This window comes from Zingiber officinale, chromosome 6B (assembly GCF_018446385.1).
Source record: "Zingiber officinale cultivar Zhangliang chromosome 6B, Zo_v1.1, whole genome shotgun sequence".
Taxonomy (NCBI): Eukaryota; Viridiplantae; Streptophyta; class Magnoliopsida; order Zingiberales; family Zingiberaceae; genus Zingiber; species Zingiber officinale.
In genome coordinates this window covers 83,901,304-83,921,234 of record NC_055996.1, presented here as the reverse complement: position 1 = coordinate 83,921,234, position 19,931 = coordinate 83,901,304, and the positions used below count along the sequence as shown (strand labels likewise).

Below are 19,931 nucleotides of genomic sequence, written 5' to 3'. Positions count from 1 at the left end.
CGTACAGGTACAATAGAATAAGATAGTAACAAGCCTACTATCTTATTTGCAATTAAGTGAAAAACAAAATATATATACCGACAAATGAATCGAAGATTTATCGTAGGTCGGTGCTTTCGAATGATGCAGCTTGCTGTACTGATGAAGATGAGTCACTTGCAGAGCAGTAACTTGTGATCAGAAAAGTTGTTCCTGGCCTCTGACCTCGAGCCTTAATTTATAGGTGCACTGAGGTTCGGTCGACCGATCCCTCTGTTCGGTCGACCGAACCAGCTCCAATCACCCACAGTTGGAGTCTGACGTTGGCTCGTAAATTCTGCATTAATTGGCCTTCAATGGTTCGGTCGACCGAACCCTTTTATCGGTCGACCGAACAAGGTTTTTCCTTGTTCGCTGAAATCTGCCGAGATCACCCTTTAATATTGATTAAATGCTGATTGGATCGGTCGATTGATCCCCAGGTTCGGTTGACCGATCAGCTTCTATTTCCTTTGCTGCTGATCGGTGCTGATGATCTGTCCTGTGCTGAGTCACTATGGTTCGGTCGACCGATCAAGCTTTTGACCGGACTGAACTCTGCTTTGCCTGATCTGAACTGATCTCTGGTCTGAGTTAAGCTGGTTCGGTCGACCAATCCTCCTGTTCGGTCGACCGATCAAGCCGAATCTGTAAAATAGAGTTTAAACAATATTCCTGCAAAACAAGTGTTAGCACAGTAATATAATGCATGAGTAATATAAACAGTAGAGCTGTCTTGATCTCAACTTGGAAACCTTCCCGGTTTCTTCAGTTGGATCAGCGACCTAAGGTTGTTCCCTCTGGGAACCCGACCTCACTGTCGCTCCTCCAGTTTGCTTACCTCAACCTACCTGCCAAACTTTGATCCTCCAGATCCAGTTTGGACTTTTCACTCAGCCTTGATCGGCTCCCCAGGACTTTTCTCTTGATCTTTAGTCCTCCAGACTTCTCGATCATACCGCCAAGCATTGGGTCCCCTTGACCTGCTTGGACTTGCACCTAGGTTCCACGATCTGCTAAGAGTTTTCTGCCTAGCCTCCAGCTAGGACTTTCCCGGTTGAGTAAGCATCCTGCACACTCAGACAACTTGTTAGATCATAACAAGACTTAACTTGAACCTTTGACAACATCAAAACTCAGGTTTAATTCTGGTGCAGTTTGCACCAACATAAGCAAGTTTAAATAGGGACACGACAATTAAATATTTTACTGTTTAATGTTTTTACCGAAATACGGATACTAAAATAATGACTTACCGATTTAGTTCCAACAAGTTGTGGCAGCTACATGTAGATGTAACTGCTACCATGTGTAGCAGTTATTAGTCTAAGTAGCTGTTACAACGCGTCGCAGCAAACCAAAGCAAAGGAGAGCCAACATCACAAATCACTTTGTATAAGAAAAGGTTATTTGGACCGTTATCTCCTACAACGTGTAGCAGCTTCTGACGACTAGCTGCTTCACCCTTGTGCATTTGTTTCTACAACGAAATGTAAGATACCTCATTTACTTGATCTATCTAAAAAACCGCGATTGTTATGATCAATTTTTGGTTAAAAATGCAGGCAGTTAACTGCACAAGGTGTGGCAGCTACATAGGGAGTTAGCCGCTACATTGTGTAGCAGTTATGAGTCGAAATAGCTGCTACAAGGTGTAGCATGGCAACAAAGCAAAGAGAATCAAAGGCGCTGTAGCAGTGAAAATATTTTTAATTCAATTTTTTAGCAAGTTTTTATATTGCTACAAAAATATGGCTTATACAAAAACGACTAAATGAGTTAACTGCCCCAAGTTGTGGCAGCTACATAGGGAGTTAGCTACTCGAAGGAGTAGTAGTTATGAGTCGAAGTAGCTTCTACAAGGTGAACCTGTTAATAGCCTGTTATATAGTGGAAGTAGCCATTCGGAAAGTGTAGCATGGTAGCAAAGAAAAGGCAGAGCAGTAGCGGAAATCTTTTTAAATCATTTTTGTAGCATGTTGATACACTGCTACAAAAATATGCCTACTGGGTTAACTTCTGCTGGAAAATAGGCCTTACTAAAAAAATGACTTACTGAGATAGTTGCTACAAGGTGTAGTAGTTATGAGTATATATATATATATATATATATATATATATATATATATCCATTCGCAATCTGTAGCAGGACAACAAACCAAGGGCGCTGAAGGCAGCGGAAAATATGAGCAAAAATAATTTTTGAATCAAGTTGATATACACAATACGAAAAGTATGGCTACTGCGGTAATCTCTCTGCTAGAAAATAGGGGTGCGAGATAGACGACTTACGAAGTTAGCTACTACAACGTGTCGCAGCTACACGGAGAGTTAACTGCTGCACGTTGTAGCAGCTACCTCTCCGTGTAGCTGCTACACATTGTAGCAGCAAAGTAAGGTCCGAAGTAGAGCAAGCGGTTGTTGCAGCCATCGGCCTAGCATAATTTCGTCGTAGCATAAATCCTTCCCACCATCTACAACGACCAATCGAAGATGAGCTGCTACATGGACGGTTTCCTGCGAAGTTGTTGATGCAACGTTTAGAAGCGAAGCAACGGCGAGGTGATTGGGAAATACAATTATACAATTTTTGTAGGCTATAATGGTGTGGATTAACAAATTAAAATGAAGTGAGGTGGTAGGGTCTCACTGCCAGCTTTGCGATTGAAGACACCGGAGAAACTTTTCCGACGGGAGAGCGAGGGACGAGTTTCGACGCAGGATGTTGAAGGATGGAGGGGGCGAGGGGGAGAGTGTGCGGCGAGGGAGATTTTAATACTACACTTTCCCGGCGGAAGCGCGAGGTCGGCCGGACGTCGGACTCCGGAGAGGGAGGTAGCGAGGGAGAGAGAGAGAGCGGCGAGGGAGAGGGAAGGGAGCGAGGGAGAGAGAGAGGTCGGCAAGGGAGATTTTAATTTGGGTAATTTCCACGACGGAACTTTTGAACAGAGTGGCGAAGGGGAGAGAAAATAAAAGGTATATTTTATTTGTGGGGAAACTGAGCAATATGAAAAGTCGTGCTGCTGGGTTAATCTCGGCTAGAAAATAGGGCTACTAGAAAAATGACTTACGAAGTTAGCTGCTGCAATGTCTCGCAGCTACACGGAGAGTTAATTGCTGCACATTGTAGCAGCTACCTCTCCGTATAGCTGCTACACCTTGTAGCAGCAAAGTAAGGTCCGAAGTAGAGCAGGTGGTTGTTGCAGCCATCGGCCTTCCACGTCGTAGCATAAATCCTTCCGACTTGCGGTTGTTGCAGCCGTCGGCCTTCTACGTCGTAGCGTAAATCCTTCCGATCTTCTACAACGATCAATCCAAGATGAGCTGCTACAAGGACGGTTTCCTGCGAAGTAGTTGATGGAACGTTTAGAACTTCAGCGGCGCGGTGCTTCTTTATACAATTGTACAATTCTTGAAGGCTATAACGGTGTGGATACACAAATTAAATTGGAGTGAGGTGGTAGGAGCTCACAGCAGCTGTGCGATAGAAGACGCCGGAGAAACTTTCCCGCCGAGAGCGAGAAAGGGGGAGCGAGGGACGAGTTTCAAGGGAGGACTTTGAAGGAGAGAGCGAGAAAGGGGGAGTGAGAGCGGCGAGGGAGATTTTAATATTAAACAGCCATTGGCGGGAGAGAGATGTCGCCCGGACACAGGACGCCGGAGACGGAGGGAGCGAGGGAGAGAGAGAGCGGGGAGGGAGACGGCAGAAGCGAGGGGGAGAGAGAGAATAGTAGGAATATTTTATTTATAGAGAAACCGAGTTGGCAACGCCACGTCTGCGCGTCGCTCACGGTCGCGCATAAGGCGTCGCCCAGCATATCAAATATATAAATATATATATATATATATATATATATATATATATATATATATATATATATATATATATTTGTGGGAAATTAAGCGAAAATGTGTATGTATTGAGGCATGGTTCACCTATGAAGAACACTGTCTTCTTTCAATAGCACTGGCTGAGTATATTTGCTAATAATTCCCTGGATTATATTTGGTTCAACAACATCCACCTCATATAATGATTTCTCCAACAAAATTAAATTCTATTCATTGGTTAGAAATAATAGTGTAAGGTCAATGATGTTCAAAATAGATTCTGATTTTTGTTCAAGAAAAAAAAACAAAACTAGTTTCTAGCTACATATTCTTTTTTGATAAAACAAGATATATAGAATACTTTTGAAGGAACAAAGTGAGTGGCAAGTCCACATGCTACCATCTCAACACCATTCAGTCTTGCACCAGTAAGGCCAATATATTCCCCTAAAATGAACAATCACAATATATTTTCAATATAATCACAAAGTATATGTGACCATAGAGTTGTCAATTAAGTGATAACCAAAGAAACCCGGAAGCCTAGAAAGAAAATAAGATGCTCCAACATCTGGATAATACCCTACACCTGCTTCCAGGGCCGCTCCTTGCATGAGGCTACAGAGTCAATGGACTCAGACCTCATATTTTTTAGGGCCCATTTTTTTAGAGTTTGTGTTAATGAAAATTAATAGCTTAATAGGCCCATATTCTACAATCCACTTAACTTATTTACCTAATACCTATATGTTTTATTTTTAAAAAACCGTGTCTTTTCCTCTGCCGAATTCTGCAAAAAAGCTTGTCGAGTTGCCGAAACCTTTTCCTCTGCCGAAACCTTTGAGTTCTGCAACTGCAAAAAAACTTGCCGAGTTGCCGAAACCTTTTCCTCTGCCAAAACCTTTGAGTTCTGCAACTGCAAAAAAGCTTGCCGAGTTGCCGAAACATTTTCCTCTACCAAAACCTTTGAGTTCTGCAAAAAGCCGAGTTGTCGAAACCCTTTAGTTCTACAAAAAAACTTGTCGAGTTTCTGAAACCCTTTAGTTCTGCAAAAAAAAGCTCGTAAATTCTCTCTTTGCCATTCGTACTTCCAATTTTGAGAATTTTCAACTGCTACACACGGTGAGTGCTCTTCCATCTCTCCACATTAATTAATGTGCAAAAAAATTATTTTGATGATTTATTTATTAGGTTGTCAAGTGTACAAAGTTTTTGCTTCGTGTGCCCTAACATACTGCATACCAAAGATCTATATGGTTGAAATTTCAACAAGATTAGTTTTTAGAATGACGCAAATATATGCTAGCTGCTTAGATTTAAGTGATGACAATTTTCATGTTGGATTAGGTTATTAGGTATTTAGGTTGCTTTTAATGTAGTTTAATTTTCCTTTTAACTTGAAGGATTGATTATTGGTCTTTGAAGTAAAATAGTAAATATTCATCTATTTCTTATTGATTTTTCATTAATTTGATGGTTGGTCGTTGGTTTGTATGGATCCTTGTCAGATGAAGACAATTCTTCTGTGTTCGTTTTTCCTTGAATTGCTTTTAATTTATTTAATTTGCTACTTTGGAGTGTTTGAGCTTTTCATCATAAATTCAGAATTAGTGTAGAGAACTTCATCAAAATTGTAAAACCTACTGTCTACACTTTATAGGTTAGTATATATAATATATGAAATCTTTCTTTGTACCTCTTGCTTAAATTATGATGCTGAAATTAATTTGTAGATTTTAGAATTGAGAAATTTTATAGTGAATTAATATTCTGAAATTAATTTTTAGATTTAGGAATTGGATAACCACCAGCTTAGTATTGTGTAGAATATGTGAATTGTAATTTTGTGCTATAGGAAATTTGTGTATTTATATCAATATGAATATATATGTCTTAACTTAACTAAACTTGAGCATTTATCTGTAACTTGAAATTATATTTTTCTTTGTTTGTTAAGCAAATTCATATACCATGCCTCCCAAGTACATGTCTGGATATCAAAAGAAGAAAAGAAAGCTGAGAATAGAATCATTAATTCAAAGTCAAGCTGGAGATATCAATAAGTACTTTACTCCCAATCTTGTAGAGAGTAAAAATGTGGCTGAAAATTTGTTGAATAACGAAGAGGATATGGGATTAAATGATGATGATAAAGTGCTTGAACCTGTCAATATGGATGAAATGGTTAACAATAATAATGAAGAGATTCTTGAATCTCTCATTGTAGATGAATCTAATTTTTTTGAGAAAGATGATGAGCAAGTTCAACATGAAACTTTAAGTCAAGAGACTTGTTCTGATGATCCAGGAAAGTGGGATAATATTGATCAAAAAATTAGAGACTTTTTAGTGGAGAGAGGTCCAAAGAGAGATGCTTGTACGTTGTTTCCAAAAGATAGTACCAACAGACATTTTAATGTATTGCATTATAAAAGAATTTTGTCAAACGGAGAGGAAAATGATAGAAGATGGCTATTATATTCAATTTCTTTGGACAAAATTTTTTGCTTTTGTTGTAAACTATTTAAAAAGCAAAAGCACAAGATTGGTACTCAGTTAGCTAATGAAGGATACAACGACTGGCATAATTTGAGTCGTTGTCTTACATCCCATGAAGCGAGTAAGGAGCATATGGAGTGTATGACTGATTGGCTTGAATTAGAAAGAAGGTTGCAAAAGAATCAGACAATTGATGCAAGAGCACAAGTACAATTGAACAAAGAAAAAGAACACTGGAAACATGTGTTACATAGGATAATTGCTATTGTGCAAAGACTAGCAAAAAATAACTTGGCCTTTAGAGGAAGTTGTGAGAAGCTTTATGTTGAAAACAATGGTCTCTTTCTGCAAATGGTTGAAATGATTGCTGAGTTTGATCCAATAATGAATGAGCACCTTCGGCGTATTAAAGACCATGAAACTTATACTACATATCTTGGTAGCAGAATTCAAAATGAATTGATAGAAATGTTGGCAGGTGAGGTAAGAAAGAAATTACTTGCAAAAGTCAAAAAGGCAAAATACTTTTCAGTCATCTTAGATTGTACTCCAGATATTAGTCATAAGGAGCAAATGTCTCTTGTCATACGGTGTTTGGATGAGTCAGAAAATTCAATAAAAGTGAAAGAATATTGGATAGAATTTTTAGAGGTGGATGACACTTCTGGGCTTGGACTTTTTACGCATCTTAAGGATGCTTTAATCCATCTTGAGCTTGATATTGATGATATACGAGTTCAAGGATATGACAACGGATCTAACATGAAAGGGAAACACAAAGGTGTACAAAGAAGGTTGCTTGAAATAAATCCCAGAGCCTTTTATACTCCTTGTGGTTGTCATAGCCTTAATTTGGCATTATGTGATATGGTGAACTGTTGTCCTCAAGCTATGTCATTTTTTGGAGTAATACAACGCATTTATACATTATTCTCCTCTTCTACGAAGAGATGGAGAATTTTTAAAAATCATGTAAAGGGTTTGACAGTTAAGCCATTGTCACAAACACGCTGGGAAAGCCATGTTGAGAGCGTGAAACCTATAAAAGAACAAACTGCCCAAATTAGAGATGTTTTACTTGACTTAACAAATGATACTGAAGATCCCAAAACAAAAAGTGAAGCAGAGTCCTTGGCATTATATGAACTTGAGAAGTTTGAATTCTTACTTGGTGTAGTAATTTGGTATAAGTTGTTTTTCGCAATTAACACTATGAGTAAATTTCTTCAATCCGAAAATATGGATATTGATGCTGCTATCAAACTCTTGCAAGGAATTATTATATTTCTTAAAGAGTATAGAGAATCTGGTTTTGATAAGGCAATGGTTGAAGCTAAAGAAATGGCAAGTGAAATGGGCATTGAAGCAGTATTTCGAGAAAAGCGAGTTGTTCGTAGAAAAAAATAATTTGATGAAAGTACTAGTACAGAAATAGCATTGTCAGCAGAGGAGTCCTTCAGAGTTAACTACTTTCTCTTTATAGTTGATCAAGCTCATTCATCTATTGAGTCTCGATTTGCACAATTTAAAGAATATCAGGAAATATTTGGTTTTCTATTCAATGTGGAGAGGTTACAATGTTCTGATGATGAAAGCTTGTTGAGGTCTTGCAAGAATCTTGAAAATTCTCTTGCACATAATGGTTGTTCTGACGTTAATGGAGATGATTTGTTTTCAGAGTTAACATTTTTAAAGTGCTCTTTACCAGAGGAATCGAAATCAGCTATTGATGTATTAGATTATTTGAAAAAGATGGATGGTTGTTTTCCAAATGCTCATGTTGCTTACAAAATCTTGCTGACAATACCAGTTACAGTAGCAAGTGCAGAAAGAAGTTTCTCAAAGTTGAAGCTTATCAAAACTTTTCTTCGATCGACCATGTCACAAGAAAGATTGAATGGGCTAGCTATGTTATCAATTGAAAAAGAAATTATTGAACAACTTGATTATACAGACTTGATTAATATTTTTGCCGCCAAAACTGTAAGGCGAGTTGTCTTTAACTGACAGTTTTCAATAAGTTTGTCATTATTACTTAGTTATGATTGAAATATTTAGACTATTGTACATGGTATTGTATTGTATTGTATTATATATTGTCTTTAAATTTGTTGATTTAATTCAAAAAAAAAATCACTATAAAACAGCATGATTAATATAGGGGCCTGTTTTCTAAGTTAGACTCAGACCAAAAAACTAGTAGGATCGGCCTTGCCTGCTTCTGGCATTGCAAAAACCTAAAAGTAAATACAAAGCACCTGTTCAGAACCACAAATCTTAGCATAAATGCCCAACTAATCATACCGTATTTTCGGTAATGACTCAGTATCTTGTGTTCATAGAAAGTCCAGCACCACCTCCCATAACTGGCCCATTGATCAGAAAAACCTTCCAGTAGAAATTTGGCCGACTATTGTTATAAAACATTTGTCTCAGTAATTTTATTGTTATATATGATATGAATTTACCAGGGGCTTAGTGTATGTTGCCACTAGGTAGTCCAAGGTGAGTTGCTTTTGATAAATTTGAGCTGCTAGTGCCCACTCACCTTTTCTCATAATTAGGTTAACAATTAGTTGTTCTTATCAAATTTCAAATAAATACAGTATCACAAAAACTTCTAGAAAAATATAGTCAGGTTGAATATATAATACCTGTAAGCGCGTAATGATAATATTCAATAACATCTCCTCCAGAAAAAATACTTTTCCATTTGCCTTCAATCGATGATGAAATATTAGGAAATTAGACACTTACATATAATGAATTTGGCCTGAATAATAATAATAATAATAATAATAATAATAATAATAATAATAATATTTTCATAAAAGAAGTTGAAAGTTCACATAAGGCAATTGATTGCATGTACCTTTACAATTACCAACCCAACAGGATCATTTTCCAACTTCTTGAACTCCTCAGACAGTTGCAAAACCTTGAAAACAAGATTTGTTTTTAAAAGAAATTAATAAGAAACTTAATTCAACATGAATCACAAATTAAAAGCAAAAAGTAAAATAACAATGGATTATTAATCACAATGGTTTGATATTTATGTAAGGGTGTTTGGAGTTCTAGAAACTATCGCATCGTAAATGGAATGCTTTAAATCATACAGCTTTTTACTAAATCATGTATTTAAGTTTGTAAAATACCCATTTCACATAAGGAACTTTCAAAATATCGAATCATGTACCTATTTCTAATTTTATCCTTATCAGTCGACTGATGTTTTGAAACAGTTGAATCGATTTGGTTCCATATCGAAACGACTTCAATTTTTAATCAAATCAATTGACTGATTTTTTAAATCAGTAGAACTGATTTATTTTTTAAAATCAAAGTCAATTTTAGATCAAATTAATTGATAGACCAAACGACATCGGATTGATATTAAACTAGTTCCTATGTGTTCATCTATCTTTCTTGATTATATTTATGCCCTTAAATGTCAATTTGATATTTGGTACATCAGTCGTTTTTGCTCAAAACTGGCTGATGGATCAAATGACCTCGGATTTACATGAAACAAATTCTTATATGTTCGTCTACCTCTCCTGATTATATTCATGGCCTCAAACATCAATTAAGTTTGGTCTCAATATATTGATTTTAAGAGCAATAATTTTTTGAACACAGATTAAAATTTTCAAATATATTCATCTTTAAAAAATTATTGCTCTCAATATATTGAGTAAATTGAAGTTTGAGGGCATTGATATAATCAGGAGAGGTAGACAAACATATAAGAACATGTTTCATGTCAATCCGAGGTCATTTGATTCATCAGCCGATTTTGGGCAAAAATAGCTAATTGATCAAATGATTTCGGATTGACATGAAATAAGTTCTTATATGTTTGTCTACCTCTCCTGATTATATCCCTAGCCTCAAACTTTAATTTGACCAAATATATTGAGAACAATAATTTTTTGAATACGGATTGAATTTTTCAAATATATATATGTTCAAAAAATTATTGCTCTCAATATATTGGATCAAATTAAAGTTTGAGAAATGGATATAATCAGGAGAGGTAGATGAACATATAAGAACTTATTTCATGTCAATCCGAGGTCATTTGGTCCATCAACCTATTTTGAACACGAATTGAATTTTTTTAAATATTTTTAAGTTTAAAAAATTATTGCTCTCAATATATTGGGTTAAATTGATATTTGAGAGTATGGATATAATCAAGAGAACTAGCCAAACACATAGAATCTAGTTTTATATCAATACGAGGTCATTTAGTCCATTAGTCGATTTTATATTGGGTCAATTCGAGGTCGTTTGATCTATCAACCAATTTGATCTAAAATCGATTTTGATTTAAAAAAACAAAAAAAGCAAATCAGTTCGACTGATTTGATTAAAAATTGAATGTTTCGATATAGAAACAGATCGATTCGACTGCTCTAAAACACCAGTCGATTGATAAGGATAAAATCAAAAATAAGTATGTGATTTGATCATTTTGAAACTTCCCTACGTGGAATGAGTATTTTACAAACTTAAATACATGGTTCAGTAAAAAGCTGTAAATTATATATTGCCGTTAGGTGAGGGTACCTTTCGATATTATTGGAAGCGACAATTTTAATTAAAGCATTAATAGTGCAATTAATTATGACATGTAACTTATCGAAAATATTTAAATGACATGTATAATTAAGATTAAGGACGAACAAACCATTTGATAATTGTGGCCATTAAGCCTATTTAGTATTCTTGTCTTTACATGAGAGTTTCCTGCCATCAAAACCTTGCAAGAAGTAAAAACCAAATGTTAGAAATTTGAAATAAAGCTAAAATATTCAATAATAATCAAGGGAATGAATCCTTTAATTTATTACTAATTTTCTAATCCTTCTATATGTAATAACTATTGATTTCAATAGATATAATATCTGTGAATTCTTTTTTCCTTTATATATATATATATATATATATGAGGATTTAAAAGGACTAGCTTAGAACAGTCTAGGAGCTGCCTATCGCCCTGCTTTTTACAATGGAGATGTCTCTGAACGTTGTCGAATTAATCGGCCGCCTAGAGGATGCTCTCGCCGCCTAAGCAGCTCGAAATCTACCTAGGCGGTGAGCATTTTTACTTTATTTCTTAAATCTGATTTTTTTTTAAAAAAAATTAGAAGCTTTAAAACTCAAACAAGCGAGAAACACCTCAAACAAGTGAGAAAATTAAAAGATGGAGAAAAAGAGTGTTCCACCTCTTCGATTCTTCCCCATTTCAGTCGCCGTCGGATATCGCCTGTCGAATGCCGCCTCTCTCACTATCGCATCGCTGCCTCTCTCGCTATTGGCCTCCATCGCTCCTGTCGCATCATTTATTGGTGATATAGAAGCAATAAATCCCGTAAATTTCCTTAAATTAGATGATTTTTAGCTTTTGCTTAAAGCTAGATATTTAGGAGATAATGAGATATTGCTTCTTAGTTGTGCTATATTATTATTTATTGGCTATTGCATTGACATATTATTTTATAATTTATCAGCTTTAAACTTAGGGGTGTCAAAAATGAACCCGACCCGACGACCCAACCCGAATCGACCCGAAAAAAATCAGGTTCGGGTTGGACATTTTCGGGTTCGGGTCGGGTTCGGGTTGGAGGGTATTCGGGTTGAAGATTTTCGGGTTGGGTCGGGTCGGGTTCGGGTTGACCCGGGTTGACCCGGGTTGACCCAAATATAGGGTTTAGTGGGGTTTTTTTAGGGTTAAATCAAATTTTATTTTGAAAATTAAGATGTTTTATGTATATTAATATCAAGTTAGTATGATAATGATGAAATATTGAGATAAAAGTGAAGAATTATAGGGAAAATAACTCCAAAAAGTCATTTTGAATCGAATTTTCGGGTTACACGGGTTGGGTTCGGGTTGGGCGGGTTCGGGTTCGGGTTTAGGAGTTTCGGGTTGAATTCGGGTTCGGGTCGGGTTCGGGTTGGGTTATAAAAAAAAAAAAAAAAATTTAACCCGACCCAACCCGACCCGACCCACCCGAATTGACACCCTTATTTAAACTCCACTCAACTTATGAATGTATTATTTTTTATGTATAATGCCAAGAAAGAAGAAAGATTTTTTTTAATATAGGAGATCATCAAGAATTTAAGATATATAAATGAAATCAAATATTATGATGCATAGATTACCTTTCAAAATTAAAAGCCTGGATCAATATATTGTTAAAATATTAAAATATTATAATTATGAAATTATTTTTATAATTAATTAAAATATTAAAAAAACCCGCTTAGGCAGTTGCCTAGACGGCTAGGCGGTGAGTGGCCTCCCGCCTGGTACTTTTTAAAACAATATAAGAGGATGAATCTAATTATTGTTGCCGTTAGAGAAACTATACAGAGGACAATCACTTTATAGTGGGTCAGATTTTCAAAGTCACATACAACATATATTTCATATTTGTTAGTCATCTTGATCGCAATTGTGATATATTCTTCCTTTTGACGGTATGAAGATGTTATTAACTCTTTTCATCTTCTTAGGAACGAGAACATTCCAACTTTATGTAATCACATTTTACGATTCAAACAGTATGTTAGTTTTTCATACTTACATCGTTGTTTTTTTTAAATTTTATTTTTTCCCCCTTAAGTCTTTCGATTATTATGCTCGTCCAACTTCTGAAGAATTCCGGTTCTAGCTGTTCAAAATTCTCTTCCTTTCTCACAAACTTTAGTTCATATGGGAAGGAGTACAACGTTTCTCACTAGTCGAGTGTTTTTTTTTATCTCATTTAGGACCTTTTGAATGTCTCGATGAGAAAGAGTACAATGTTTCTGTCAAGTTATTTGAATGTCTACATTTGAGATAACAGTCATATTGTCCACCATTGCACATTTTATTCAAAAGATAACACAATAAAGATAGAAATTAATTGGCGTTTACTTGCTTATTTCTCCTTTTATTTCTCTTCAAGTAAACGAGACACTAGAGTTTAGCTCTGAGTGCCTTCTCAAGCATGTCTCTGGTAGGAAGTTGGAGTTCTTTCCAGCCTTCAATCTCAGGTATCTTTGTCAGATATGTCTCCACCATATCATTGCTAACCAGTTCCAATTTCGAAGGCTCCCACTACCAAGTATGATAACAAAATGAAGAAAGAAATTAATATGAAAAAAAACAAAAATATATGTGAAAGGTTATTTAGAAGAATTTTGGTACAACTTGTGCATGTAGATATATCACCTCTGGTTTGTAATTTTTCTCCAATAGTGTTGCCCTAACACCCTACATTCAACAATATATATATCAGCACTTTTTTCAAAAATGAGAAAAAAGAAATAAACTCTATCCAAATAAAGGTAAATTAGTGAATACCGCAAGGAAGTCGTTCGACACTGTTCGTCGAAGAATATGACTAGATATTCTACTTTCTCGAGTTAGGCAGTCTTCTAGTGGTTCAAATCGACCTTTCCTAATCTATGAATAAGATAAGAGATATCTAATTACATATTTATATGTATCTTTTATATCACTTGTCCTTTTCTCTCTATCCAAGTAAATAAACTCTTAAAAGAAAAGAAAAGAAAGATATAGATAATTTACCGACATAAGGAAGATCTTAAGATTTATTGGTGATGCTGCCTTCATTGATCTTATTGACTTAGTAATCCACTCTTGTTTCAAAGTTGCATTCTCATGTTCCTAAGCAATCATAAATAGGAAGTAATGAATACATATCTTTATTTAAATTATGACTCAATTAACAAGGTATATATACAAACATATACATGCATAAATAAATACATGTGTTGTGTTGTATTCTTACCAAAGAAGATAAGATTTGTTCAACTGTTTGTTTTGAGAAAAAGTGGTCGATGAGGTTAAGCCTACAAAATGATATGAATAGAAAGATGCTGAGTATATATATATATTTGTGGGAAAGAGAAAATGTGCATGTAGTGATGTATGGCTCACCTATGAAGAACACTGTGTTCTTTCAATGGCACTTGCTGAGTATATTTGCTAATAATTCCCTGGATTGTATTTGGTTCAGCAACATCCACCTCATGCAATGATTTCTCCAACAAAAGTAAATTCTACTTATTGGTCAGAAATAATAGTGTAAGAACAATGATGTTGTTAAAGGAAAAATAAATAAATCTATTTTGGTAAAACAAGAAACAATACTTTTGAAGGAACAAAGTGAGTGGCAAGTCCACATGCTACCATCTCAGCACCATTCAGTCTTGCACCAGTAAGGCCAAGATATTCCCCTAAAATGAACAATCACAAAGTTTAAAGATCATCATATATTTTCAATATAATCACATATGTAATCATAGAGTTGTTAACTAAATAGTAACCTAAGAAGCCAGGAAGCTTAGAAAGAAAATAAGATGCTCCAACATCCGGATAATGTCCTATAGCTGCTTCTGGCATTGCAAAGACCTAAAAGCAAATACAAAGCACATGTTCAAAACTACAAATGTTAGCATAAATGGCCAATTGATCATACCGTATTTTCGGTAACAACTCGGTAGCTTGCGTTCATAGAAAGTCCAGCACCACCTCCCATCGCTGCCCCATTGATCAGGAAAACCTTCAAGTAGAAATGTGTTTAACTCGAAATGTTACAAAACATATTTGAAAAATATTGTTTCAGTAATTCTATTGTTAGAACTGACCACGGGCTTAATGTATGTTGCCACTAGGTAGTCCAAGGTGAGTTGCTTTTGATAAATTTTAGCTGCCAGTGCCCACTCACCTTCTCATATTTAGGTTAACAATTAGTTGCTCGTATCAAATTTCAGATAAAAATGAATAATACAGTATCACAAAAGCTTCCAGATAATTAATATAACCGTTTTGAATAATACCTGTGAGCGAGCAACGATAGCATTCAATAACATCTCCTCCCACACAAAATACTTTTCCATTTGCCTTCAATCCATGATGAAATATTCGTTAATGAGACACTTATAAATATTGAATTTGATCCGGAGAATAATAATATTTTCTTCATAAAAGAAGTTGAAAGTTTATGCAAGGCAATTGATTGCATGTAATATGTATGTACCTTTACAATTACCAACCCAACAGCAGGATCATTTTCCAACTTCTGGAACTCCTTCGACAATTGCAAAACCTTGAAAACAAGATTTGTTTTTAATAGAAATCAGAAACCTAATTCAACATGAATCGAAAATTAAAAGCAAAAAAGAAAAATATAATAACAGTGGAATATTTATTACCACTAGTAAATGTAAGAGTGAATAAGTAAATTTATCTTTAAAATGGTTTTATATTTATGTAACGGTATTTGGAGTTCTATAAACTATAGGTACTAACTCTTGGGCAACTTATAAATGGAATGCTTCTAAATGTTTTAAATTGGACGGAGATAAAGAAATCAAACTTTTAATTCATTTGTTTGGCTTAATTTTAAAGCATTAATAATGGCATGTAATTTATCAAAAATAATATTTTTTAAATGCTTGGTATAATTGAGACTAAGGATTAACGAACCATTCGATAGTTGAGGGCGTTGAATTTTAGAGGCCTATTTAGTATCATTGTCTTTATATGAGAGTTTCCTTCCACCAAAACCTTGCAAAAAGTAGAAACAAAAGGTTAGAAATTTCAAATAAATCTAAAAATATTCAATAATAATCAAGGGAATTAATCCTTTAATTTATTGCTAATTGTCTTTATCCTTGTATATGTAATAAGCTATTGATTTCAATAGATATAATATCTGTGATTTTTTTTTATAATACACGTATCTAACTTTTTGTGTCTAGTAATCGGAGGTGATTAGCTCGAACCAACGAAAATTTTATATCGATTACCATGAGAAATCCGGAAAGTACATATGGGTGGTCCAAAGTCACTAGTGGTTCAAATAACACAATATGATACATCTTGCAAGAGGCTCAAGCTGCGTTGCATGAGAGCATGCCCTTAGCTTCTTACCACCATATTTTACCTGAGGATAAGAATCTAGTTATATTATTATTATTATTATTATTATTATTATTTATTGATAACCCAGGTGTCCGGTTCTTACGATCCAACTAATTCTGAAAAAGATAAATTCAATCCATGGTAGTTTCCCATCAATCCTCAAAGTAAATTACAGAAGCACTGCAGAAAGTCGTTGACAGTGGACCCTCATGGTCTTGTCATCCTTATAAGACCGTCCAATACCGAATCGATACTTCGCTAACGAAGACAAACTTGTATGCTTTTTCCACCCATGGATATTTCAGCCCACTGCCGCCCAGCCTATGTTTTTCCACTAAATTTAGCACCAACACATGTCTCAGTAGAAGATCAAACTATGACACCGCCTTAACCGCTATGCCATGCCAATGGGACAAGAATCTAATTATTCAGATTTGCAAAGTTAAATAGACGTAAAGGACAATCACTTTATATTGCATTTAATTTGCAAAGTTAGGTAGAACTTATTCGTCACAATATTTATTTTTTATTATATAAATTTATATTATTTTATTTGAAAAAATAAATTAAAATAAAGTCCTGAGCTGTCTAGAACGTTATCTATTGGAAATTTGACTCCACACGTCCGGTCTGATAAACCATGCTCCTAACTCCTACCAATCTAAAAATACAGGCTTAACAGTCATCCTAGCTAGCAGCTAATTGAGTGGCAAAACAAGCAAAAAGAAATGAAGTTGCAGATAACAATATATATATACCTGATCATCCTAGTAATTTGAAGGTTTATTTGTAGCCATATCTACTAAAAAACAAAGGAGAAAAAAACAAACAAATTTAGTTTAGTTTGTGGAGACATGTCCAGCAGTATATCTCATCTAACTTATGCAGTATTAGAACAGTTGTAACATACAGTGGTTCTCCTAGCTCCTTGCAATCTAAAATTATATGCTTAACACTCATTCAAGCTGCTAATTGAGGGCCAAAACAAGAAAAAAGAAATGAAGTTGCAGATAACAATATATATACCTGATCATCCTCGTAATTTGAAATCCTATTTAGAGCCATGTCTACTCAACAAAGCAAACGGGTAAAAAGGTCGTGCAGTGTCTATATTGTGTTAGTAAAGGTGATGATGATCGCGTTTTATAGAGGGAATTAAAGGCCCTCAAGTTTAGCACTGCACATGGCCAAGTTTAACATGTGTCTCTGAAATGAATGCGTGCTCAATGTGACAAAACTTGAGGAAGGTTGTCGGATAGACAAGATGCGGAGAATAAGCAATCAATAAAGTAAGAAACTTGTAAATTTGCATTCAAACGTGCTCCTCTCAGTGTTGATTTAGAAGGAAAAAAATGTCATTCTTATTCCTAATGGATATTGGAGCCTTAATGGACTAATATCGGTTTTATGAAAAAATCGGAATGTCATCAATAGATAGAAGTCATAATTGACTTCAAAATTGAAATCTACGTTTCGCGTAGATAGATTTAGACTATTAATTTGCTCAAAACCGATTAAAAGTGAATGAGAAATTAATTGTTTAAAGTCGGCCCAAATAAACATTAATTACTCATTAATGATATATAAGGAAATGTATGGGAGAATAGTCCCACATCGGAAATTTTCGATGTGCATTCTTTGCTTATTAATGATGCTATGTTAATAGAGTTAACTCAGAAAAAGACCAGGTGCTCTCTTCTCAGGGAGCACCTGTGAGCCCGGCACTTTGCACGTATGCATCGTTGTGAGGAACATTGAGGAGCTTAAATTTATGCTCCAGATGACATTGCAGTGCAGGAAAATTCATTCGAATCATCGAATTCATCTATTCTATTCTCTCTTGAGCATTCATCTCATCTTGTGCATAAAGAGTCCAAAAAGCCTACGAGAAGGTTCGCTGGTCTCGGAATTCGGAGTGCTACGATTCCGAGACGTTCGTCGTTGTATCTTGGGAACGAATTACTGCTATCCGTTAGCGCACCGTAGCGGAGCAATATCGTTTACAGAGATAGTATCGAACACTAGCCGACGATCCATATCAGTTTGCGTTCTCCGGGAGATACCGGACCCAATAATTCCACCTAGAAATGATCATTTATAAAACCTTTTACTTATGTATAAAAACAGTTAGTGACTTAAGGAACTCTAAATCATTTTAAATTAAAATTAATGTACTCCTATAAATTTTTTTAATGTATCTATGCCCTTAAAGCTTAATTCAATAGCATAAATGGAAAGCGGTGAAATTTTGAACTAGTAGAGCAAAAATATAAAGATGCACACACACAAACCCAAGTAATTATTTCGTAAGGAAGGGGTATAAGGACAGTTTAATATGTGTTTTTGGAATTATGAAAATTAAATACATAAAATGGATAATATTGAAATTTCCTTATGCAGTAAAATATCATATTAATAATGATAGTTAATATAAAATTTTACAATGCCAATTTTTATGATAGTCTTAGTGTCATAGACCTATGTTACAAGTTGTTACAATGCCAATTTTCATGATACATTTGGAAATGATTTGTTTATTTTGGACAGGAGATAGTCTTAGTGTATGTTACAAGTTGTTACAATGTCAATTTTTATGGTACATTTGGAAGTGATTGGGTTTTTTTTTAAAGGGTATGTGGATCCAAAAATGATAATAACCTTGAAGTTACGGGTCACAAGAAACATGTGCCAACTATCTCTATGATTAATTGAAGTTTAGATACTTGAATTATTAAAAAAAGACGTGACTTGAAATTTTATTTTAGTGTACTATTATAGAATGGACGCAAATTAGTTTTGCAAATTAACTTGTGATCAAAATGTGCGAAATTGTAATTTTTTTATTCATTACTTTAATGCGATGGTTCCCAATTTTATATGTTAAAAATTATGAATTTATGGGAGCAAGCTGATTTCTGTTGGAAATGTAAATGGAATAAAAGGTAGAGATGAAGAGCTAGATTTTATTGTATATGGGTTACGTTGTTTATTCTCGAATTAGAAGTTTTTTTTGGATTTATTGTTAGTTTAAATTATGATACATATATTGATATTGTAAATATATGCATAGGGAGAGACTCTCTCACATGTGAGTGTGGAAGGGTGGGTGTAAATCCAGGGCCCATATTGTATTGAATCAAGGTTGACTCGTGTGCGAGCATGACATTCGAACGTTGAATGTCGGATCGATCGAGCCAAGATTTGCCCAAGTAAATGAACAACTAATATTTTACCACTTGAATTTCTTTTTGCTACCTGCTCAAGAGTGTAACGAAAATATTAATATAAAATTAATGATGATTTTGTAACGTCTCGACATTAATGGTGACATTAAACCCAACATAAATGACCATAATTTGGTTATTCATTGCAGGCAAGGTGAGAGCTCATATATAAGAAGGCTGGATCTTGAGCAAAGATAGAGTGAGAACAAAAGCGAAAGTAAAAGAGTTAATCCACCTTCGTTCCCCGATTCTTTTCTCTCAGTTGTGCATTTGTTCGGCTGAACTACTCGTGATAGCACTCGAGTGCATTCTCAGTTCTCCACAAACAACTAGTGCTTGGTTGCGTACATGATTTTGCCGTTGCATCCTGGGAAACAGATGACCCGAGAGAACCTTGAAGTACAACC

General features: G+C 35.0%; 2 protein-coding genes across 2 annotated transcripts; both read right to left on the bottom strand.

The window, feature by feature from the left end:
* Positions 1-4,216: 4,216 nt before the first annotated feature.
* LOC121990365 lies at positions 4,217-11,790 on the bottom strand. Its single transcript, XM_042544505.1, has 5 exons — positions 11,583-11,790; positions 11,045-11,116; positions 9,221-9,286; positions 9,003-9,065; positions 4,217-4,822 (listed from the first exon to the last, which is right to left on the bottom strand). Exons 2-5 carry the CDS (start codon positions 11,108-11,110, stop codon positions 4,586-4,588), a joined length of 432 nt encoding a protein of 143 aa, XP_042400439.1. The 5' UTR covers positions 11,111-11,116; positions 11,583-11,790; the 3' UTR covers positions 4,217-4,585.
* Positions 11,791-13,310: 1,520 nt separating this feature from the next.
* On the bottom strand, positions 13,311-17,419 carry LOC121990364 (probable 3-hydroxyisobutyryl-CoA hydrolase 3). Its single transcript, XM_042544504.1, has 14 exons — positions 17,327-17,419; positions 15,863-15,943; positions 15,414-15,482; positions 15,214-15,277; positions 15,022-15,101; positions 14,853-14,936; positions 14,701-14,785; positions 14,525-14,610; positions 14,312-14,433; positions 14,163-14,223; positions 13,940-14,038; positions 13,712-13,813; positions 13,580-13,621; positions 13,311-13,465 (listed from the first exon to the last, which is right to left on the bottom strand). Exons 1-14 carry the CDS (start codon positions 17,363-17,365, stop codon positions 13,325-13,327), a joined length of 1,155 nt encoding a protein of 384 aa, XP_042400438.1. The 5' UTR covers positions 17,366-17,419; the 3' UTR covers positions 13,311-13,324.
* Between the last annotated feature and the right edge of the window lie 2,512 nt (positions 17,420-19,931).